At 42.8% G+C, this 21,086-nt stretch overlaps 1 protein-coding gene across 30 annotated transcripts in view; it reads left to right on the top strand.

Moving 5' to 3' along the window:
- Positions 1–20,193, top strand: part of LOC105484817 (LEM domain containing 1) — a 74,602-nt gene extending 54,409 nt beyond the window's left edge. For 4 of the 30 annotated variants that reach the window (XM_011746826.3, XM_071078987.1, XM_071079071.1 and 1 more), the window contains 4 exons: positions 5,043–5,081; positions 6,809–6,874; positions 12,068–12,144; positions 14,905–15,371. In XM_011746826.3, the coding sequence (XP_011745128.1) occupies positions 5,043–5,081; positions 6,809–6,874; positions 12,068–12,144; positions 14,905–15,103 (381 nt within the window). In that variant the 3' untranslated portion in view covers positions 15,104–15,371. Of the gene's footprint in view, positions 1–733; positions 852–4,527; positions 4,724–4,972; positions 5,082–6,808; positions 6,909–6,958; positions 7,000–12,067; positions 12,145–14,904; positions 15,372–19,894 lie in introns of those variants that run through there. The other 26 variants (XM_024793785.2, XR_011613141.1, XR_011613144.1 and 23 more) reach the window with 26 other exon arrangements.
- The last annotated feature ends 893 nt before the right edge of the window (positions 20,194–21,086 follow it).

Below are 21,086 nucleotides of genomic sequence, written 5' to 3'. Positions count from 1 at the left end.
TTCCCCCAGCAATATATTAAGAACTCCAGGAGCTGGGCATGGTGGCTAATGCCTATTATCCCAGCACTTTGAGAGTCCAAGGTGAGAAGTTCAAGTAAGGAGTTCAAGACCAGCCTGGGCAACATAACAAGACCCTGTCTCTAAAAATAAAATTTAAGAAAAAAATTAGCTGAGCAGTCCTCGCTTCTCAGGAGACCGAAGCAGAAGGATGGCTTGAGCCTGGGAGTTCAAGGCTACAATGAGCTTTGATCCTGCCACTACATTCCAGCCTGGGTGACAGAGCAAGATCCTGTCTTAAAAAAGAAAAAAAATGCTCCATCGTTCTAAATCTTCTTCAGAATTGAGCGTTGCCAGATTTATTTTTCTCAATGTGGTGGGTGTAAGATGGTATTTTATTATTGTAATTTGTATGTATTTTATTATTAATAAGTTTGGGCATCTTTTCACAATTATTGGTCATTTGTGTTTTCTCATCTGTGAAATGCCTAGTCATGTCTTTTGCCCATTTTTTATTAGGTTGTTTATCTTTTTCTTGTTAATTTATAGGAGCTCCTTATATATTGTGGTTACCAATCTTTTGTTAGCTATATGTGTAGCATGTATCTTCTAGTAGTTTTGACTTGTCTTTTTACTCTGTTCTTGGTGCCTTTTAAAAATTAAATGTGCTTATATTTGTAGTTTTTATTTTGAAGTAATTTCTTTTTTTTTCCTTTTTTTTTCTTTTTTGAGACAGAATTTCCCTCTTGTTGCCCAGGCTGGATTGCAATGGCATGAACTCGGCTCACTGCAACCTCCGTCTCCCGGGTTCAAGCAATTCTCCTGCCTCAGCCTCCTGAGAGCTGGGATTACAGGTGTGCACCCCCAAACCTAGCTAATTTTGTATTTTTAGTAGAGATGGGGTTTCTCCATGTTGGTTAGGCTAGTCTTGAACTCCCGACCTCAGTTTATCTGCCCGCCTCGGCCTCCCAAAGTGCTGGGATTATAGGCGTGAGCCACCGTGCCCAGCCTATTTTGAAATAATTTCAAACCATGTAAGAAGAATTGTTACATGGCCATATTGAATCTAACCATACCCAAATTCACCAATTATTAAGATTTTTCCATCTGTGTTTTACAATTTTATCTATCTTTTTTCCTTGACCGATTTGAGATCAAACTGCAGACATCATGTTTTTTTGACCTCTGCCAAAATTTCAGTATGTATTTCCTAGAATAAAGACATTATATCACTTCTATAATCACGGTACAATGACAAGAATCAAAATTTTTAAAAATTGAGATGAAATTTACACAACATAAAATTAGCTATTTTAAAGTGCACAATTTAAGGCTGGGCATAATGGCTCATACCTGTAATCCCAGCACTTTGGGAGGCCAAGGCAGGCAGATCATCTGAGGCCAGGAGTTCGAGACCAGCTTGGCCAACATGGTGAGACCCTGTCTCTACTAAAAATATAAAAATTATCTGGGCATGGTGGTGCATGCCTGTAATCCCAGCTACTTGGGAGGCTGAGGCATGAGAATCACTTGAACCCAGGAGGTGGAGGTTGCGGTGAGCCAAGATCGCGCCAATTCACTCCAGCTTTGGCAACAAGAGGGAACCTCTGTCTCAAAAAAAAAAAAAATTAAATAAATAAATAAACAAATAATATAGTTCACAATCCAGTGGCATTTAGTACATTCAAACTGCTGTGAAACCACCACCTCTATTTTAGTTCCAAATCATTTTTGTCACCCTAAAATAAAACCAATACCCATTAAGCAGTTACTCCCCAGTCACTCCACCCCCCACCCCACCCCACCCCTGCAGCAGCTATCAATCTGCTGCTTTAATGGATTTACTTCTTCTGGAGATTTCACATAAATGGAATTGTTCAATGTGTGATGTTTTGTGTTTCGCTTCTTTTGCTTAGTATAAGGTTTTTGAGGTTCATCCATGTGTCCATGTATTTGCATCAGCACTTCATTCCTTTTTATGGCTGAATTATATTCCATTATATGTAAAAACCACAATTTGTTTATTCATTTATCCACTGATGGATATTTGGGTTGTTTCTACCCTTTGGCTATTGCGAACAGTGCCACTATGAACATTCATGTTCAAGTATTTGAGTACTTGATTTCCATTTTTTTTGGCTAGGTACCTAGGAGTGGAATTGCTGGGTCATATAATAATTCTATGTCTGACTTTTGGAGAAAGTGCCAAACTGTGTTCTGCAGCGACTGGGCCATTTTACATTACCACTAGCAATGTATGAGGGTTGCAATTTCTACATCCTTGCCAACACTTGCTATTTTCCTTTTTTTTTTTTTTAAGACAGAGTCTTGCTCTGTCACCCAGGCTGGAGTGCAGTGGCACGATCTCGGCTTGCTGCAACCTCTGCCTCTTGGGTTCAAGCGATTCTCCTGCCTCAGCTGGGATTACAGGTGCCTGTCACCATGCCCGGCTAATTTTTGTATTTTTAGTACAGATGGTGTTTCACCACGTTGGCCAGGCTGGTCTCGAACTCCTAACCTGAAGTGATCCACCCACCTCGGCCTCCCAAAGTACTGGCTCCAAAGAGCCACTGTTCCCGGCCTTTTTTTTTTTAATAGCCATTCTACTGGGTATCAAGTGGTATCTCATTGTAGTTTTGATTTGCATTTCCCTAATGGCTAATGATGTCATTATCTTATTATATCATTATATCAAGATATGTCATTATCTTATTATAAGGAAGTTTATGTGCTTATTGGCCACTTCTATATCTTCTTTGGAGAAATGTCTGTTTAAGTCGTTTGCCCATCTTTAGACTGGGTTTTCTTTTTCTTTTTGAGTTGTCAGAATTCTTTATATATTCTAAATAATAGACTCCGGATATATGATGTGCAAGTTTTTTTCTATACATTGAAGTCTATACATTGTCTTTTTAACTATGCTCGCGGTGGCGGGCGCCTGTAGTCTCAGTTACTCCCGAGGCTGAAGCAGGAGAATGGAGTGAACCCGGGAGGCGGAGCTTGCAGTGAGCGGAGATCGCGCCACTGCACTCCAGCCTGGGGACACAGCCAGACTCAGTCTCAAAAAACAAACAAACAAACAAAAAAACTATGTTGCCCAGGCTAGTTTCAAACTCCTGGGCTCAAGGGGTCCACCTGCCTGAGCCTCCTGAATAGCTGGGACTATTGGCATGCACCACCACGCCTGGCTACTTTCTTGATAATGTCCTTTATTACACAAAAGTTTTCTGAAGTTTGATTATGACGTGTCCTGGCATGGATTTCTTTAGGTTTATCTGATTTGGGTTCATGCAGCTTCTTGATCTGTGGATTTATGTCTTTTGCCAAATTTGGGACATTTTCAGTCATTATTTCTTCAAAAAAAATTTTAGCCCCACCTCATTCTTCTCTCTTTTAGGGACTCTGATGACACAAATGTTAGGTCTTTCATTACAGTCTCATAAGACCCTGAGACACTGTTTATTGTTTTCTGTTTTCTGTCTGTCATTCAGTTTGGGTGATTTATATTGTTCTATCTTCAAATTCATTGATTCTTTTCTCTGTCTTCTCTATTCTGCTGTTGAGCCCATATTTTGGTTGTATTTTTTTCAGTTATATATATATTTTTAAGGCAGAATTTCACTCTGGCACCCAGGCTGGAGTACAGTGGCACGATCATAGTTCACTGTAACCTCAAACTCCTGGGCTCAAACGATCCTCCTGCTTCAGCCTCCCAAGTAGCTGGGACTACAGACACATACCATCATGCCTGGCAATTTTTTTTTATCTTTTATTTTTAGAGATGGGATCTTGCTTTGCTGTGCAGGCTGTCAGTTCTAAAATTTGCACTTGGTTCTTCTTTATATATTCTACTTCTCTGCAAAGAGTTTATATTTTTTCATTTATTTCAAACATGTTCATATTGTTCATTGAAACATTTTATGATGGCTGCTTTAAAATCTTGGTGAGATGGCCGGGCGCGGTGGCTTAAGCCTGTAATCCCAGCACTTTGGGAGGCCGAGACGGGCGGATCACTAGGTTAGGAGATCAAGACCATCCTGGCTAACACGGTGAAACCCCGTCTCTACTAAAAAATACAAAAAACTAGCCGGGCGAGGTGGTGGCGCCTGTAGTCCCAGCTACTCCAGAGGCTAAGGCAGGAGAATGGCCGTAAACCCGGGAGGCGGAGCTTGCAGTGAGCTGAGATCCAGCCACTGCACCCCAGCCTGGGCGACAGAGCCAGACTCCATCTCAAAAAAAAAAAAAAAAAAAAAAATCTTGGTGAGATAATTCCAACGTTTGTGTCACCTTGGTGTCAGTGTCTATCATTGTCTCCCCTCACAAGACTCTGGGTGGTTTTTGTTTTTGTTTTTTGTGTTTTTTGAGACGGAGTCTCGCTGTCACCCAGGCTGGAGTGCAGTGGTGTGATCTTGGCTCACTTCAACCTCCACCTCCCAGGTTCAAGCAATCCTCCTGCCTCAGCCTCCTGAGTAGCTGGGATTACAGGTGCCCACCACCATGTCTGGCTAATTTTTTTTTTTTTTTTTCCAGTAGAGACGAGGTTTCACCATTTTGACCAGGCTGGTCTCAAACTCCACCTGCCTTGGCCTCCCAAAGTGCTGGAATTACAGGCATGAGCCACCACGCCTGGCCTTCTGGGTGGCTTTTAAATCTTGTTTTAGCAGACCTTCTCTGACTGTACGTTGGTGGGAAAAGAGGGGCACTGCCTCTTTACTGCCAGGTGGAGGTAAAAGTCCAGGCCCCCACTGGGGACACCTTTGGGTGTGTGTGGAGGCGGGGGATGCCTCCTTACTACTGGGTTGCTGGGAGGGCCTCCCGTGTGGCCTCCATTGACACCACCCAGGTGGGGAGCAGGAGGGTTTGCCACATGGGGGTGAAAGTCCAGGCTTCTTATGCACCTTGGCTGGCGGGGGTGGAGGTGGGCTGTTTGGCTGCCACAAGGAAGTTCATGTCAAAAAGTTTTTTGTCTTACTAGGCTGCCTTTTTCTTTGTCTTTTGGCTTTTCCGGGAGCTTTTTTTTCACCTGCATCCCTTGGTGTTTCCAGGTTGTCAGCCCCTCCAGCTTCCAGTCCAGGATATATAAGGTAAAAAGAAAACCACGGGAACTCACCACCTTGTCTTCCCTGAGTCTCAAGCTCCCTGGCCCATCGACCTTCTCTCTATATCTTCCAGAGTCTTCATAGGCTTGTTTTAGGTATAATGTCCAGGGGGATTGGCTGGACTTAGCGGAATAAATTGGAAGAAGTACATCTACCCCAATTTGTTCCCAATACCGTTTTCCAATGGTCCATTTTTTTTCTTCTGAGCTGCAATGTCAGCTCTTGTCATATATCAAGTTTCCATATAGACATCGGTATTTTTTAGTGGATTATTTATTTATTTACTTTAAAATTTTAGATTCAGGGGGTACATGCGCAGGTTTGTTACACAGGTATATTGCGCTGAGAGTTGGGCTTCTGATGATCCCATCGCCCAGGTAGTAAACATAGTACCCAATACTATGTTTTCAACCCTTGCCTTCCTTGCTCCCCCTTTCGGAATCCCCTGCTTGTTTCCATCTTTGTGTTTCTGTGTATTTAAATGGGTATTTTAATGTCTTTACATTTATTGAAATTTCCTTTAATGTCCTTCAGTAAGATTGTATAATTTTCTTAGTAAAGGACATGCTAATCTTTTGTTAGCTTTATTAGTAGATAGGCTTTCAATTTTTGCTTCATTGGGAATAGGACCTCTTTTAAAGCATATTTTAAATTGTTGCTGGTGTATAGAAATGAAGTTGATTTCTGCATATTGATTTTACAACAATAAACTTTTTGCAATTATAATACTTTTTCTGCAGATTATTTTGTAGCCTGGTTTGAATATCTTTAATTTCTTTTTGTTTTACTGTGCTGGCTAAGACTTTTCATTATACTAGTGTAGGAGAATGATGACAGTGGACATTCTTTCCTTTGTCCCGATTTTAAAGGAAATACATCTAATATTTTACCTTTGAGTATGACTTATGGTGTAGGTTTTTGAAGATGTCTTTTGTCAAGTTAAGGAAGTTCCTATTCCTGGTTTACTAAAAGGTTTTTTTTTGTTTTGTTTTTTTTTTGAGACAGATTATAGCTCTGTCACCCAGGCTAGAGTACAGTGGTGTGGTCTCGGCTCACTGCAACCTCCACCTCCCGGGTTCAAGCGATTCTCCCACCCCAGCCTCCCAAGTAGCTGGGATTACAGGTGCACACCACCATACCCGGCTAATTTTTGTATTTTTAGTAGAGGTGGAGTTTCACCATGTTGGCCAGGCTGGTCTCGAACTCCCAATCTCAAGTGATCCACCCGCCTCAGCCTCCCAAAGTTTTGGGATTACAGGCGTGAGCCACCTCCCCTGGTTGCCAGAAGATTTTTTAAAATTCGGGAATGGAGATGATCATAAGGTTTTTAACCTTTCTTTTGGTAATGTGGTACAGATAATTTTTAAAGCCTTTTAACTAATTCAAAATCATTACTTGGGTTAAGAGAACACAACGCTTTAAATAAAGGCTTTATCAAATCAGGATTCAGGTAAAAACAATGAAGTAAAAGTCTGCTATGATTATAGATCTTTTACTAACTTAATAATTTTTAGTCAGTAAGAGGATTTGGAGTTAACTCAATTTTAAAGATCTGTAAGTCAAAAGGAGGTTTTTCTTTTTTTCTGCCTGTAAGCAGGTCATAATTTCCGCTTTGCTATGTCATTTGTAAAAGTGTCCAATTCTACATATAGGCCTTTAAGAAATAATTGCATTATTGAATTAGAGCAATTGGAGAATGTATTATGTTTCAGTTTGGACAGAATGCCATCCCCAAGCTTCAGGGACATCCCTGCCTTCTGACTTCTCCAAGTCCAGCGGTAAGGAGTATTGGGAGAATAAGAGAAATAAAGGGTAGGAAACTGGGCTCTCAGCACCCTTTTCTTGACTTCCCTTAATTGTAGGTGTCAGCCCGTGAAATTTTGGCCAGCTTCAAGCCTACATGGTAAATATATGTCTTGTGGAAATGCAAACAAACTTGTATTTCTTTATGGACGGTTAGTGATGGCTTTAGTCAAGATAGATTATTTTCAAAAAAAACAAATGTAGGCTGGGCACGGTGGCTCATGCCCTTAATCCCAGCACTTTGGGAGGCTGAGGCGGGTGGATCACTTAAGGTCAGGAGTTCAAGACCAGCCTGGCCAACATAGTGAATCCCCATCTCTACTAAAAATACAAAAATTAGCCAGGCATGGTGGCATGCGCCTGTAATCTCAGCTACTCAGGAGGCTGAGGCAGGAGAATTGCTTGAACCTGGGTGGAGGTTGCAGTGAGCCGAGATTGTGCCACTGCACTCCAGCCTAGGTGATAGAGCAAGACTCCATCTCAAAAAAAAAAAAAATACTTTTTGATGATTTTAATGAGAATACAAAATGATTATTGTTCTTTCTGGCTCTGGATGTTAGCCCAGTGTTTTGTTGTTAACTATAATGTGATACAATATGACATAAAATATCATATGCAATATTATTTCGGATTGACTATGATATACCTAAGTAGGCCAGAATTAGCACAAAATAGTCCACCTGGAAAAAAAACCTTTATGAAAACGCCAGTTCATCTGAAATTATTAAGAATGGAACTACTGGCTAAAAATGTTACTTCCATAGGAAATTAATGATTTTGATAATGTATTAATTAATGAACAGTTTTTAAAAACATGTTTTGACATATTTTCAATGATGAGTTCTTCTATAATAATATAAATATATTTTTTAAAGCATTGGAGCCAGAATATCTGGGTTTAAATTATAGCTATGCCTTTTATGAATTGTGTTATCTAGGGCAAACAATTTAGCTCCCTAAGCCTCTACTTCCTCTTCTGTAAAATGGTGACTGTAATAATTACGTCCTAGAGTTGTTAGAAAGATTAAGTGAATTGGCCGAGCGCAGTGGCTTACACTTGTAATCCCAACACTTTGGGAGGCCGAGGCGGGTAGATCACAAGGTCAGGAGATCAAGGCCATCCTGGTGAAACCCCGTCTCTACTAAAAATACAAAAAAAATTATTTGAGTGTTGTGGCTCACGCCTGTAATCCCAGCTACTCAGGAGGCTGAGGCAGGAGAATCACTTGAACTGGGGAGGCGGAGATTTCAGTGAGCCGAGATCACGCTACTGCACTCCATCCTGGCAACAGAGCAAGACTCTGTCACAAAAAAAAAAAAAAAAAAAGAAAGATTAAGTAAATTGAAGTATGTGAAATGCCCAAGATAATAGATGTCAGAACATGGTATTTCTAATTCCCTCCACTATCATGCTGCAGTACCATGTGGTGATTATGGGCAGGGACTGTGGGGCTCCACTGCCTCACAAGCTGTGTGAGTGTGGGAAAGCTACTTAAACACTCTATGCCTCAGGGCTCTCATCTGTAAAATGGGCATAATAAAAGCACCTTTCTCATAGGGTGGTTTTGAGAATGAATTTAGTTTATTGATATAAAATGCTTAGAATGGTGCCTGGTGCGCAGGGAATGCCATGTACGTGGTAACTAGTGTTGTACTGAGACAGTCACAGTTTGTTGTATTGGCATATCTCTGACTTACTACTTCTATAACTAACTACAGCTGTGGCCAGCAATATGCTTCAGGCCTTGGGAGTGTGGTGGAATTTTCGGACTTGAATGCCAAGGGTATAGCGAAGAGGGTGGAAAAGCAGAGGGGGCCACATATTCCCCAGCTCTGGGCTCCGAATGCTTTGCTAAAACAGCCATCTTTGCAGATTCTAGCTCTGGGCCTAAGGAGAAGAGAGCAAAGATATTATGTGTCTCCTGGGTGCCATTTACCCTCACTGAGCCACTGCTTTAATAAACACCAATATTTTTTAGCTCCACTGTAAATGTTGTTTATAGTGAAAATCATATTATAACAGCGTTAATGGAATTTTTTAGAAGATGAAATATAAATCAACTATAAACGCACCACTTGATGCAAAAACTGATTTTATTTTTTCAATTTACCTCTAGTTTTTGTTTACATGCATATCTAGTATATGTTTACACAGTAGACATCACTGTTTATGTACAATTATACCCTGTTTATTAATACTAATCGATAACAGTTTTCCCTGTTATATGGTCTTTATAATAGTAATTATTGATAGCTGCACAATCAGGTAGATAGGCCATAATTACTCCATTTTTGAAAATGACAATGTCCACCTTCTACATACTGCAGGAGAACTTTACATATGATTGATAGCAAAGAAAACAAATTGTAAAAGAAAAGGAAATCAAAGGCCTAAATCTCCTTATGGCACAAGGGGAGTATTTGATTGCTTAGGAGCTGTAAAATTCTATCATTTGATTTTGCAATGCATTTCTACCCCAAATGCTTTATTTCATGTATGTATTTTTAAATTTAAGAGAATTAAAAAGAAGTTGCATGTGATGGGTATGTGGAGGTTCATTATACTATTGTCTATTTTTGTATATGTTTAAAATTTTCCATAAGTAAAAAGCTTAAAAAAGAATCTGCTTATAAATGATTTTTCCAATACCCTTGGAAATAGCTAGAAATATCTCTTGATGAACATGCCAACACTAGCCCACATGGCACCTTTGTGGGAAATTTCAAAGTATCTCTTCCTCAAGAGCTTTTGCTTCCCTGTACCTGGAAGGGTATGTGGTAAGGGTATGTCAATCTACAGTGTCTACATGGGAAAAGCTCCTTGCATGTGGCTCTCTTGCACGGTGCACAACTTCCCACATATGCAAGAGTTTTGCTTGGGTATCACTAAACCACTGTTGAGAACGTGTTTAAGAAGGGGGCACAGGGAGGGGAAGCGGAGGAGGCTGTAGCTGTTCCATCATTGGTGACCTGTACTGGGTAGAGGGTGACTAGCAGTGCGTGATGCTACAGTAAGCCATGCCCTCCCCAACCCACCCTGGGCTGGGACCCTTGGGCCTGCCGTAGGTCATAGTCCACATTCACTGGAGGAGTCCACTTTATGGTTGTGTCTTGACCACATCCTTGCTAAGACCCAGGCTCTCCTTTCTCCTGGTAGCTCCGTGATGAACACAAATGCCCCTCTTCTGTCGGACCCTCCAAACACTCCAGTCCAGGCTACCTTGGGATTGAGGTCATTACTCTCCTCTTGACTTTCCTTGTGCTTGTGGTTCTGTCCTGGTCTCGGTCAGTCCTTTCCCTGTCTGACGCTAGTCCCAGCTCCTTCTCCCACTCCTGGGAATTCTCCAGTTCCTGACTCACTGCAGCCTACAGGCTCTGACAGCACGGCAGGTGGCAGAAGGCGCCTCTTATGTTCAAGGGTCCTGGGCTTCCAGCAGGGGAGTAGATGGCAAGTTACCAGTAGCCCCAAATGTTAGATGCTGTGGCTTGATTAAAGAGAAATAGGAGACAGCTCCACGAGATCCAACGGATGGTCTGATTAGGGAAGAAGGAAGCCAGTGCAGAACACTTACAAAATAGCCATGCTTGGTAGTGAGCTGTTTTGGACAGGGACGGTTTGGCAAGCCCTTCTGAAATCTTCACAGCCGGCGTCAGGCCTGGCACTGAGCAGCATGCAACAAATGTTTGTTAGATGAATAAATAAAACATAAGGGCTGGGCACAATGGCTCACACCTGTAATCCCAGCACTTTGGGAGGCTGAGGCGGGTAGATTGCTTGAGTCCAAGAGTTCGAGACCAGCCTACCCAACAGGACAAAACCCTGTCTCTACTAAAAATATTACACAAAAATTAGCCAGGTGTGGTGGAGCATGCCTGTAATCTCTGCTACTCAGAAGGCTGAGGCAGGAGAATTGCTTGAACCCAGGAGGCAGAGGTTACAGTGAGCCAAGATCGTGCCACTGCACTCCAGCCTGGGTGACTCTGTCTCCAAAAACAAACAAACAAACAAAACACTACAGTATAAAATGTATATATTAGGGCTGAAGAAATATAGCATAGAAGAGTGATCTAAGTGGATGAAAGTAATAAAGATTTCCTACAGGGGGAAATTATTTTTAGAAACTGAAGGGTAGAGAGAAGTCTAGTGCAGTGGTCCAAGCACTGATAATAATACTGTGTAGCCTCTAGCAAGTTACTTAACCTTTCTGTCTCAGACTCATTTCCAAAACAGAATAGTGCTTACTAGATAGGGGTGGAGTGTTCCCTCGCAGGTGGCGCTCACTGGAAGGCCTCAGTGAGTTAATGGGTAAATGGAGCTTAGTGCTTGATCAATAGAATTAGCAACATCAGGCCGGGCGCGGTGGCCCAAGCCTGTAATCCCAGCACTTTGGGAGGCCGAGACGGGCGGATCACGAGGTCAGGAGATCGAGAGACGATCCCGGCTAACACGGTGAAACCCCGTCTCTACTAAAAAATACAAAAAAAATAGCCGGGCGAGGTGGCGGGCGCCTGTAGTCCCAGCTACTTGGGAGGCTGAGGCAGGAGAATGGCGTAAACCCGGGAGGCGGAGCTTGCAGTGAGCTGAGATCCGGCCACTGCACTCCAGCCTGGGTGACAGAGCAAGACTCCGTCTCAAAAAAAAAAAAAAAAAAAAAGAATTAGCAACATCATCTGATATCCCATCTTCACATTCCTGGGAGTCCTCTACAATTGCTCCTAATTCTTTTACAAAGTAACATTTCATTTTCCTAAATTATTTTCTAGTCCTTGTTCATAGTCAACTTGTTTTGTTAAAATTACTTTATTCTTTGTAGAAAATGACACATGCTCATAAAAAAGAGCTCCAAGCAATAAAGTACAAATAAAGAAGCAAAATAGAGTTGATATTTAAGAACAGAGTGCTGTTCTCATCACGTGGCCCTAGTCCCTTGTATGTGTATTGTTCTCATGCGAGTCACTGAAGCAAAATATTACTCCATGGAACCTGGATGTTTTTGCTAATTCTTGAATAAAGACAAACAAGTTTGTATTATAAAGTATCAAACTACTTTATCTAGACTTTTTCTAAATAAGAAAACTGAACTGACTTTTTCTAGAATAAAAACTGAGGTTATTTGTACAAGACATTGGAAACAAATTCCTCTTGACATTTTCTTTCTGTTTATCAGTGGCCTGAGGCTTCCACCACTAAACCCAAAGCTGTAGATACCTATTGCTTGGATTATAAGCCTTCCAAGGGAAGAAGGTAATGATGTTTTTTAGCATATGTGGAAATTGATATTGCATCCTGTAACTCTGGAAAAACTCATTGTTCAGATCTATGTGAAGGGTTTAGCCTGAAAATAATCTGTTGAGAAAGGAGAAAGATTTGTAATATCCAACAATTTCAAAGCCAAAGTTTCTAGTTCATTGCTCATATTTAGAGATAAGAAAGTAGGCCCAGGAGAACTGGGAGGACAGGGCAAAAGTCACAGTGGACTAAGATCACAACCCAAGTCTCCTGACATGTAGCCATTTGGAAACATTTCTTTCTATTTGCGTCCTGGAAGATGGACAAGAGGCAAAAAAAAAAAAAAAAAAAAAATATATATATATATATATATATATATATATTTAAAAGGATATAAGGGCGGGCGCGGTGGCTCTTGCCTGTAATCCCAGTACGTTAGGGGGCTGAGGCAGGTGGACTGCCTGAGGTCAGGAGATCGAGACCAGTCTGGCCAACATGGTGAAACCCCATCTGTACCAAAAATACAAAAAAATTAGCCAGACGTGGTGGCATGCACCTGTAATCCCAGCTACTTGGGAGGCTGAGGCAAGGGAATTGCTTGAACCAGGGGGGCGGAGGTTGCTGTGAGCCGAGATGGTGCCACTGCACTCCAGCCTGGGTAACAGAGCGAGACTCCACCTCAAAAAAATAAATAAAAAAATAGAAAGGATATAAATATACGGTTAAATAGGAGAAATAAGACCTAGGGTTCAATAGGTCAGTAGAGTGGCTTTAGTTAACAATAATCCATTGAACACTTCAAAATAGCTAGAAGAGAATAATTTAAACATTCCTAGCATAAAAAGAAGATAAATATTTAAGGTGGTGGATATCCCAGTTGCCCTGATTTGATCTTTACACATTATATGAAGGTATCAGAATAGCACATGTTGGCTAGGCACAGTGGCTCATGCCTGTAATTCCAGCACTTTGGGAGGCTGAGGTAGAAGGATCACTTGAGGCCAGGAGTTTGAGATCAGCCTAAGCAAAATAGTGAGACCCTGTCTCTACAGAAAAATTTAAAAATTAGCCAGGCATGGTGGTATGTGGCTACAGTCCCAGTTACCTGGGAGGCTGATGCAGAAGGATTAGTTGAGCCCAGGAGTTCAAGGCTGCAATGCAGTGAGCATTCCAGCCTGGGCGACAGAGTTAGACCCTGTCTCAAAAAATATATATGTAATATAAAGTTACATATACCCCAAAATATGTAAATCTATTATGTATCAATTTTTAAAAAGGAATAAAAAGAGTAGGTAGTTCAACTAAAAGCTCAAGACAGGCAATTGTATTAGTCAGAAAGTAAAGCTTTCTGGAGAGTTTCCTAACTTCTGAATAAACTTCAGAAGGTTTTGCAGAATTAGACTAGTGGAAACATAAGGCTCATGCTAAAAAATTTCAGAAAGTGCTCTTGCCCTTTTAAGTGCAAAATAAGCAGATTGCAAAGGCGCTTTTCGTCTCCACCCTGAAAGGTGGTGTTTGTACCTAAGAAGGGAGGAACGAGAGGGCCTGAGTACTGAGGCTTCCCATCCACTTATACAATTTCCCAGTGGGGACCTGGGGATCTGAAAGGCCTGTGCCAAGTCAGGCTTTATGCTGGCATTGAGAAGTGCTACACAAGTGGGCAGAAACAATGAAGAAATGCTTTGTGGGATTAGAGAGACCTCACATCCCCCAATACGCTGTTAATATCACTTGTTGAAATTAGAGACTGGGCACAGTGGCTCAAGCCATAATCCCAGCACTTTGGGAGGCTGAGGTGGGAGGATCCCTTGAGCCCAGGAGTTCGAGACCAGCCTGGGCAACATGGTGAGACCGCATCTGTACAAAAAAAAATTATTTTTTAATTTTTTTGGAAGCAGGGTCTCATTCTGTTACCCAGGCTGGAGTGCAGTGGCACAGTCATAGCTCATTGCAGCCTCGAACTCCTGGGCTCGACTGATTCTCCCATCTCAGCCTCCATGCCCAGCTAAAATTTTTTTTTTTTTTTTCAGATGGAGTTTCACTCTTGTTGTCCAGGCTGGAGTGCAGTGGCATAGTCTCAGCTCACCGCAACATCCGCCTCCTGGGTTCCAGTGATTCTCCTGCCTCAGCCTCCTGAGTAGCTGGGATTATAGCCGTGCGCCACCACACCTGGCTAATTTTTGTGTTTTTAGTAGAGTCGGGGTTTCACCATGTTGGCCAAGCTGGTCTTGAACTCCTGACCTCGTGATTCACCCGCCTTGGCCTCCCAAAATTCTGGGATTACAGGCGTGAGGCACCGCGCCCAGCTCGTTCTCAGCTAACTTTTATATTTTTTGTAGAGACAGGATTTCAAACTCCGGGGCTCAAGCAGTCTGCCTGCCTTGGCCTCCCAAAGTGCTGGAATTACAGGCGTGAACCACTGCACCTGGCCTACAATTTTTTTTTTTTAATTAGCTGGGTGTGGTGGCATGTACCTGTGGTCCAAGCTACTCAAGAGGCTGAGGTGGGAGGATGTCTTGAGCCCAGGAGGTTGAGGCTGCAGTGAGCTGTGATTGTACCACTGCACTCCAGCCTGACAACAGAATAAGACCCTGTCTCAATAAAAAAAGAAAAAAAAGAAGAAGAAGAAGAAGAAACTAGCATAGGTTTTTAGTGAGGAGAGGCTATCTCTAAATCCCCACCATGACTGCACCCTTGGGCTTCAAGACATACTTTAAGGGGGTGCTCAGGTACACCGGAGCTGTCCAATCCTAAGAGCCGCTGATGTTTTCACAGGTGGGCTGCAAAAGCACCAAGCACCAGAATCACATATGGGACTATCACCAAAAAGAGAGGCTACTGCGCAGAAGACCAGACTATTGAGAGCTGGAAAGAAGAAGGTTTCCCAATGGGCTTGAAGCTTGCTGTGCTTGGTATTTTCATCATCGTGGTGTTTGTCTACATAACTGTGGAAAATAAGTCGCTGTTTGGTTAAGTAATTTAGGAGCAAAGCAATACTCCAAGCGAGGCCTCCTGCTTCAGGAAAGAACCAAAAAAGTACCCTGAAGGGCAAGCCTAGCCCACAGCCCTCCCTGGCAGGGAGCCTTCCCTTGCACTGTGCTGCTCTCACAGATTGGTATCTGGGCTCAGCCAGGTGGAAAGAACCAATGGGAGAACGAGGCACCTGTATTAAGAGCATGATGGTTAGGAAATCCCCCAAGTCATGTCAGCTCTCATTAAAGGTGCTTTCATATTTGAGCAGGTGTCAAACAAGGAAACTGTCTGACATTTTTTTTCTAACTCTGGTGACAAGTCATAGGTCGCATTTTATTCAGTCTTCCAATTGTATAGCCAACTCTGGGAAACAGCTAATTTACAGCAGAGAAATGTGTCTAGTTTAGCAAACACAAAGAAATGTCCAACACCATGGAAACAATTTAGAAGAGGATAGCATTTTTGCCTTTGAAACTTAGCAAGGTTCTAAAAAATTACCATCTGACAAAGAAATGTAATAACTATGGCCTCAGGGACCAGGCAGAGCTGTGTAGGCACCCGGCTCCTCTCTTTATCGGCCCTGTGACCTTGGGTGAGTTAGTTGTCCTCCCTGATTTTCAGTTTCAACTTTCAAGGGTAGAATAGGCCTCTTAGGGTGATTAAGAATTTGAGGAAATAATGTGCGTAATGTACTTAGTGTGGTCCACACCTGACTTGTAGCAAGTACTCAATAAATGCTTAAGCAATGTTATACTTTGGCACAATATTGGAGGAGCTAATTCTAGGTACAAAAAAGCACCAGAGGCTGGGCATGGTGGCTCAAGCCTGTAATCCCAGCACTTTGGGAGGCCGAGGTGGGTGGATCACTTGAGGTTGAGAGTTTGAGACCAGCCTGGCCAACATGGTAAAACCCTGCCTCTACTAAAAATACAAAAAATTAGCTGGGCATGGTGGCACATGCCTGTAGTCCCAGCTACTCGGAGGCTGAGGCAGGAGAATCACTTGAACCCAAGAGGCAGAGGTTGCAGTGAGCAGAGATCGTGCCACTGCACTCCAGCCTGGGCAACAGCCTAGGCTCGTGATCCACCCGCCTCAGCCTCCCAAAGTTCTGGGATTACAGCATGAGCCACCATGCCTAGCCTGAAAATGCTTATTTAAAAAAAATTTTTTTTAAATAGCTTTATTGTGGAATTGCTTGAGTCCAGGAGTTCAAGGATGCAGTGAGCTGTGATCACACTACTTAACTCCAGCCTGGGCCCTGTCTCTTAAAACATATGTATATATAGAGAGATAAATAATTTATATGCCATACAATTCACCTACTGAGAGTTACAATTCAATTATTTTTAGTATATTCATAGAGTTATGCAATCATTCCCACAATAAATTTTAGAATATTTTCATAATTCCAAAAAGAAATCCTTAAGGTGCTTATTTTAATGGTAAACAAAAAAGGACACAAATTTGTTGTACCATATTATCACAACTGCACAACAGTGGAAGAAAATATGTCAAAATGTTAAGAGTACTTTGGTGACTGGGGCTCTAATTTTTCCCCCATTTCTACTTTTTAAATATTTTTAAAGATTTCTGTAAGCAGTGTATATCAGTTTGCTAATGAGAGAATATAAACATTAATTTTTTAAAATTGCATTCTATCTGGATGTGGTGGCACATGCTTGTAATCCCAGCACTTTGGGAGGCTGAGGTGGGAGGATCGCTTGAGGCCAGGGGTTTGAGACCAGCCTGGACAACATAGCAAGACCCTGCCTGTAAAACAAAAAAAGAAGAAGAAATTTTTGAAAAACTGCATACTGTATTACAGTTTGAATGCAAAGATCATAAAACTCTAGTAAGGCTGGCTTAAACAGGGATCTATTTTTATCTCATAAAAAGAAGTCTAGGGCCGGGTGCTGTGGCTCACACCTGTAATTCCAGCACTTGGGGAGGCCTAGGTGGGCGGATCACCTGAGGTCAGAAGTTCGAGACCAGCCTGACCAACATGGAGAAACTGCATCTCTACTAAAAATACAAAATTAGCCAGGTATAGTGGCGCATGCCTGTAATCCCAGCTACTCAGGAGGCTGAGGCAGGAGAATCGCTTGAACCTGAGAGGCGGAGTTTGCAGTGAGCCGAGATCAGGCCATCGCGCTCCAACCTGGGCAACAAGAGTGAAACTTGGTCTCAGAAAAAACAAAAAAGTCTAGAGTTTAAGATGTTCAGTATTGTTTAAAATGACCAAAAATGTAATATAATGCTGATTCAAACAAACCAAGTGCAGAAAAAATTATGATCAAGGAGATGTGAAACTGACCCGATTTTTGGTGGTATTCAGAGAGGTTTGTTTTGACCGAGCAAAAGCGAAAGGCTAAGAGAATCCCAGACACTGGCCTGGCACCTTGGAACTGCTGAAATTCCATGAAGAATCCAGATAATGGCCATCACATTATCATTTAAGGCAGGACACAAGGACTAACCATGTCTCTTCCCCAGCTCTACGTATTTCATCCTGAACAGCAAGGCAGGCTGAGAAAGTGGGCATTGGAGCCTTAGCAGCCTCTGTGTCAGACAGACAAGGGAGAAGAGGATTGGTCATAGGAGTAAGCAGAGCCAACCTACAGTGGTGGTCACATGCACTTAAAAAGGAAAACTTATGTTGTGTTGTTTTGTTTGTTTGTTTTGAAACAGGGTCTCACTCTATTACCCAGACTGGAGTGTGGTGGATCACCGCAACCTCCACCTCCCCGGCTTACGAACCTCCCACCTCAGCCTCCAGAGTAGCCGGGACTACAGGCCCGTGCCACCACACCTGGCTAATTTTTTTTTGTATTTTTTATAGAGATGGGGTTTCACCATGTTGCCCAGGCTGGTTCAGAACTCCTGGGCTCATGTGATCCTCCCAAAGTGCTGGGTTTACAGGTGTGAGCCACCGCGCTCCACCGAAACTTCTGTTCTTAATAAAACCAAACGTTATAAAAAATAAAACTCCTAGAAAGTTGGCGGGGCGCGGTGGCTCAAGCCTGTAATCCCAGCACTTTGGGAGGCCGAGTCGGGGGGATCACAAGGTCAGGAGATTGAGACCATCCTGGCTAACCCGGTGAAACCCCATCTCTACTAAAAAATACAAAAACACTAGCTGGGCGAGGTGGCGGGCGCCTGTAGTCCCAGCTACTCGGGAGGCTGAGGCAGGAGAATGGCGTAAACCCGGGAGGCGGAGCTTGCAGTGAGCTGAGATCCGGCCACTGCACTCCAGCCTGGGCGACAGAGCGAGACTCTGCCACAAAAAAAAAAAAAAAAAAAAAAAAAGAAAGAAAGTTTCCTCCATTATTTTCAACTTTTCCTAGTTCTTTTATGTTAGGATTCTGGAATCAGTTTAAAGACACTGCACAAGACAATTACTTTTGTGTCTGACCATTCAAGGTGTGAGTCCCCAACCAGCAGTATCAGCATCTCAGGCTCCGTCCCAACTACTGAGCCAGAATCTGCATTTCAACAGGATCCCAGGTGATTCCTACCCAAATTAAAGTTTGGGAAGCATTGTGGTGGCGCATCCCTATCAGATGCTGTGATATAGTGATATAATAAAAAATTTATATTTTGTCTCTGCCCTGGTTCCTGGCACACGGTTCCTAAAACCTTGGAATCTCCTGCGTGGTAAGAGTGTCTTTTGTATGCTATTTGAGATGACTGGTGACTGGGGGCCACTAGATAGCTTCAGAATGGGGACAGGTCACCAGAAAGACCAAGGCAGGATTCTAGAGTTAGAACTTTCAGTCCCATCCCCCCAGCCTCCAGGAAAGGGAGATGAACTGAAGGTTAAGTTGGTCATGAATGGCCAATGATTTGATCACTCATGCCTCCGTAATGAAGCCTCCATAAAAACCTAAAAGGACTGGGTTCAGAAGCGGGTTCTGGGTAGCTGAACCTATGGAGATGCCTGCGGGGTGGAGTGCTGGAGAGAGCACAGAGCTCCGCGCCCCTTCCCGTATGCTTCACCCTGTGTGTCTCTTCCATCTGACTGCTCATCTGTACCCTTTATTATTAAACCAATACATGTAAGGAAAGTGTTTCCCTTACTTTTGTGAACCACCCTAGCAAATTAATCTAACCCAAGGAGAGAGTCCTAGGAACCTTGATTTATAGACGGTTGGTCAGAAGCACAGGTCACAATGTAGGGTTCATAACTGGCATTGGAAGTAGAGGGCAGTCTTCTGAGACTGAGCCCTGAACCTGTGGGATCTGATGCTGTGCCCAGGCAGACAGTGTTGGAATTGAATTGAATTAAATTATAAGGCATCCAGTTGGTGTCTGATGGATAATTTGGTGTCAGAATTGCTTGGTATGTGGGGAAAAAACCCATACATCTGGTGTCAGAAGTGTTGTGGTGGCTGGGAGTAGGAAAAAACACTTTGGTTGGCCGGGCATGGTAGCTCACACCTATAATCCCAACACTTTGGGAGGCTGAGGTGGGCAGATTGCTTGAGCTCAGGCGTTTGAGACCAGCCTAAGCAACATGGCAAAACCCTGTCTCTATAAAAAATACAAAAATTAGCCATGTGTGGTGGTGCATGCCTGTAGCCTCAGCTACTTGGCTGACTGAGGTGGGAGGATCGTTGAACCCTGGAGGTTGAGGATATAGTGAGCCATGGTTTCAATACTACACTCCAGCCTGGGTGACAAAGTGAGACCCTGTCTCAAAAAAACAAAACAACAACAACAACAAAAACCCAAAACAAACAAATAAACAACAACAACAAAAAAAAAACCTTTGTTTTTTTCCTATCTCTAATAGATCCATATATAGGAGGAGTCTCTAAAACTCAGGTCAGAGGACCAGTGAGTTAAGTCTATCAGGAACCTAAGTGCAATGGGGGACACGTTCCCTCTTGGAGAAAAACTTGTCTTAGAAGAAGAGACTCAAGGCATACAAGTTTGGTCCCAGGCAATGTGTCACCATCCGTTCAACAATCGATTAGCACCTCTTGTTCCCTTGCAATAAAATGACAAATAAAACCAGTCAGGCGTGGTGACTCACATCTGTAATCCCAGCGCTTTGGTAGGCAGAGGTGGGAGGATCACTTGAGGCTGGGAGTTGAAGACCAACCTAAGCAACATAGCAAGACTCTGTCTCTATGAAAAGAAAGAAGGAAGGAAGGAAGGAAGGAAGGAAGGAAGGAAGGAAGGAAGGAAGGAAGGAAGGAAGGAAGGAAGGAAGGAAGGAAGGAAGGAGGGAGGGAGGGAAGGAAGGAAGGAAAGAGAGAGAGAGAGGAAGGAAGGAGAAAAAGAAAGAGAGAGAGAGAGAGAAAGAAAGAAAGAAAAGAAAAAAGAAAGAAAGAAAGAAGGAAGGAAGGAAAGAAAGAAAGAAAGAGAGAGAGAAAGAAAGAAAAAGAAAGAAAGAAAAGAAAGAAAGAAAGAAAGAAAGAAAGAAAGAAAGAAAGAAAGAAAGAAAGAAAGAAAGAAAGAGAAAGATTAGCTACTCAGGAGGCTGAGCCCAGAGGATCACTTGGGCCCAGGAGTGAGCTATTATTGTGCCACTGCACTCCCCCTGGGTGACAGAGCAAGACCCTGTCTCTAAAAAACTTTTTTTAAATCAGTATAAGATATAGTTCCTGCTCTCAAGGAACACACAGTCTGACAGGAGAGCTGAAAAGTCAACAGACATTATGGTGTTAAGTGATATCCTTTTGATGGTGGCATAGGGTACCCTGGAAGCACAAAAGAGCAACCTTCTCTGATATTGGGAGTAGACAGGGGCAGCTTCCTAGAAAAAATGGTATCACAGCTGAAGCCAGAAGGATGGGTAGGACTCAGTCCAAATAAGGGAAAAGTGGGCAAGGCTAAAGGAAAAGTCTGCCAGGCGAGGGAGCAGTATTTACAAAGACTAGCATGTGAGAGACAGCGTGGCAGGTTTAGGGAGACACAAGAGAGTGAAGAGGGTGGGGAGAGATGCGGCTGGAAAAGAAGATGGGATTCAGATCATGGAG

This window comes from Macaca nemestrina, chromosome 1 (assembly GCF_043159975.1).
Source record: "Macaca nemestrina isolate mMacNem1 chromosome 1, mMacNem.hap1, whole genome shotgun sequence".
Taxonomy (NCBI): domain Eukaryota; kingdom Metazoa; phylum Chordata; class Mammalia; order Primates; family Cercopithecidae; genus Macaca; species Macaca nemestrina.
This window is presented reverse-complemented; position numbering and strand designations above follow the sequence as displayed.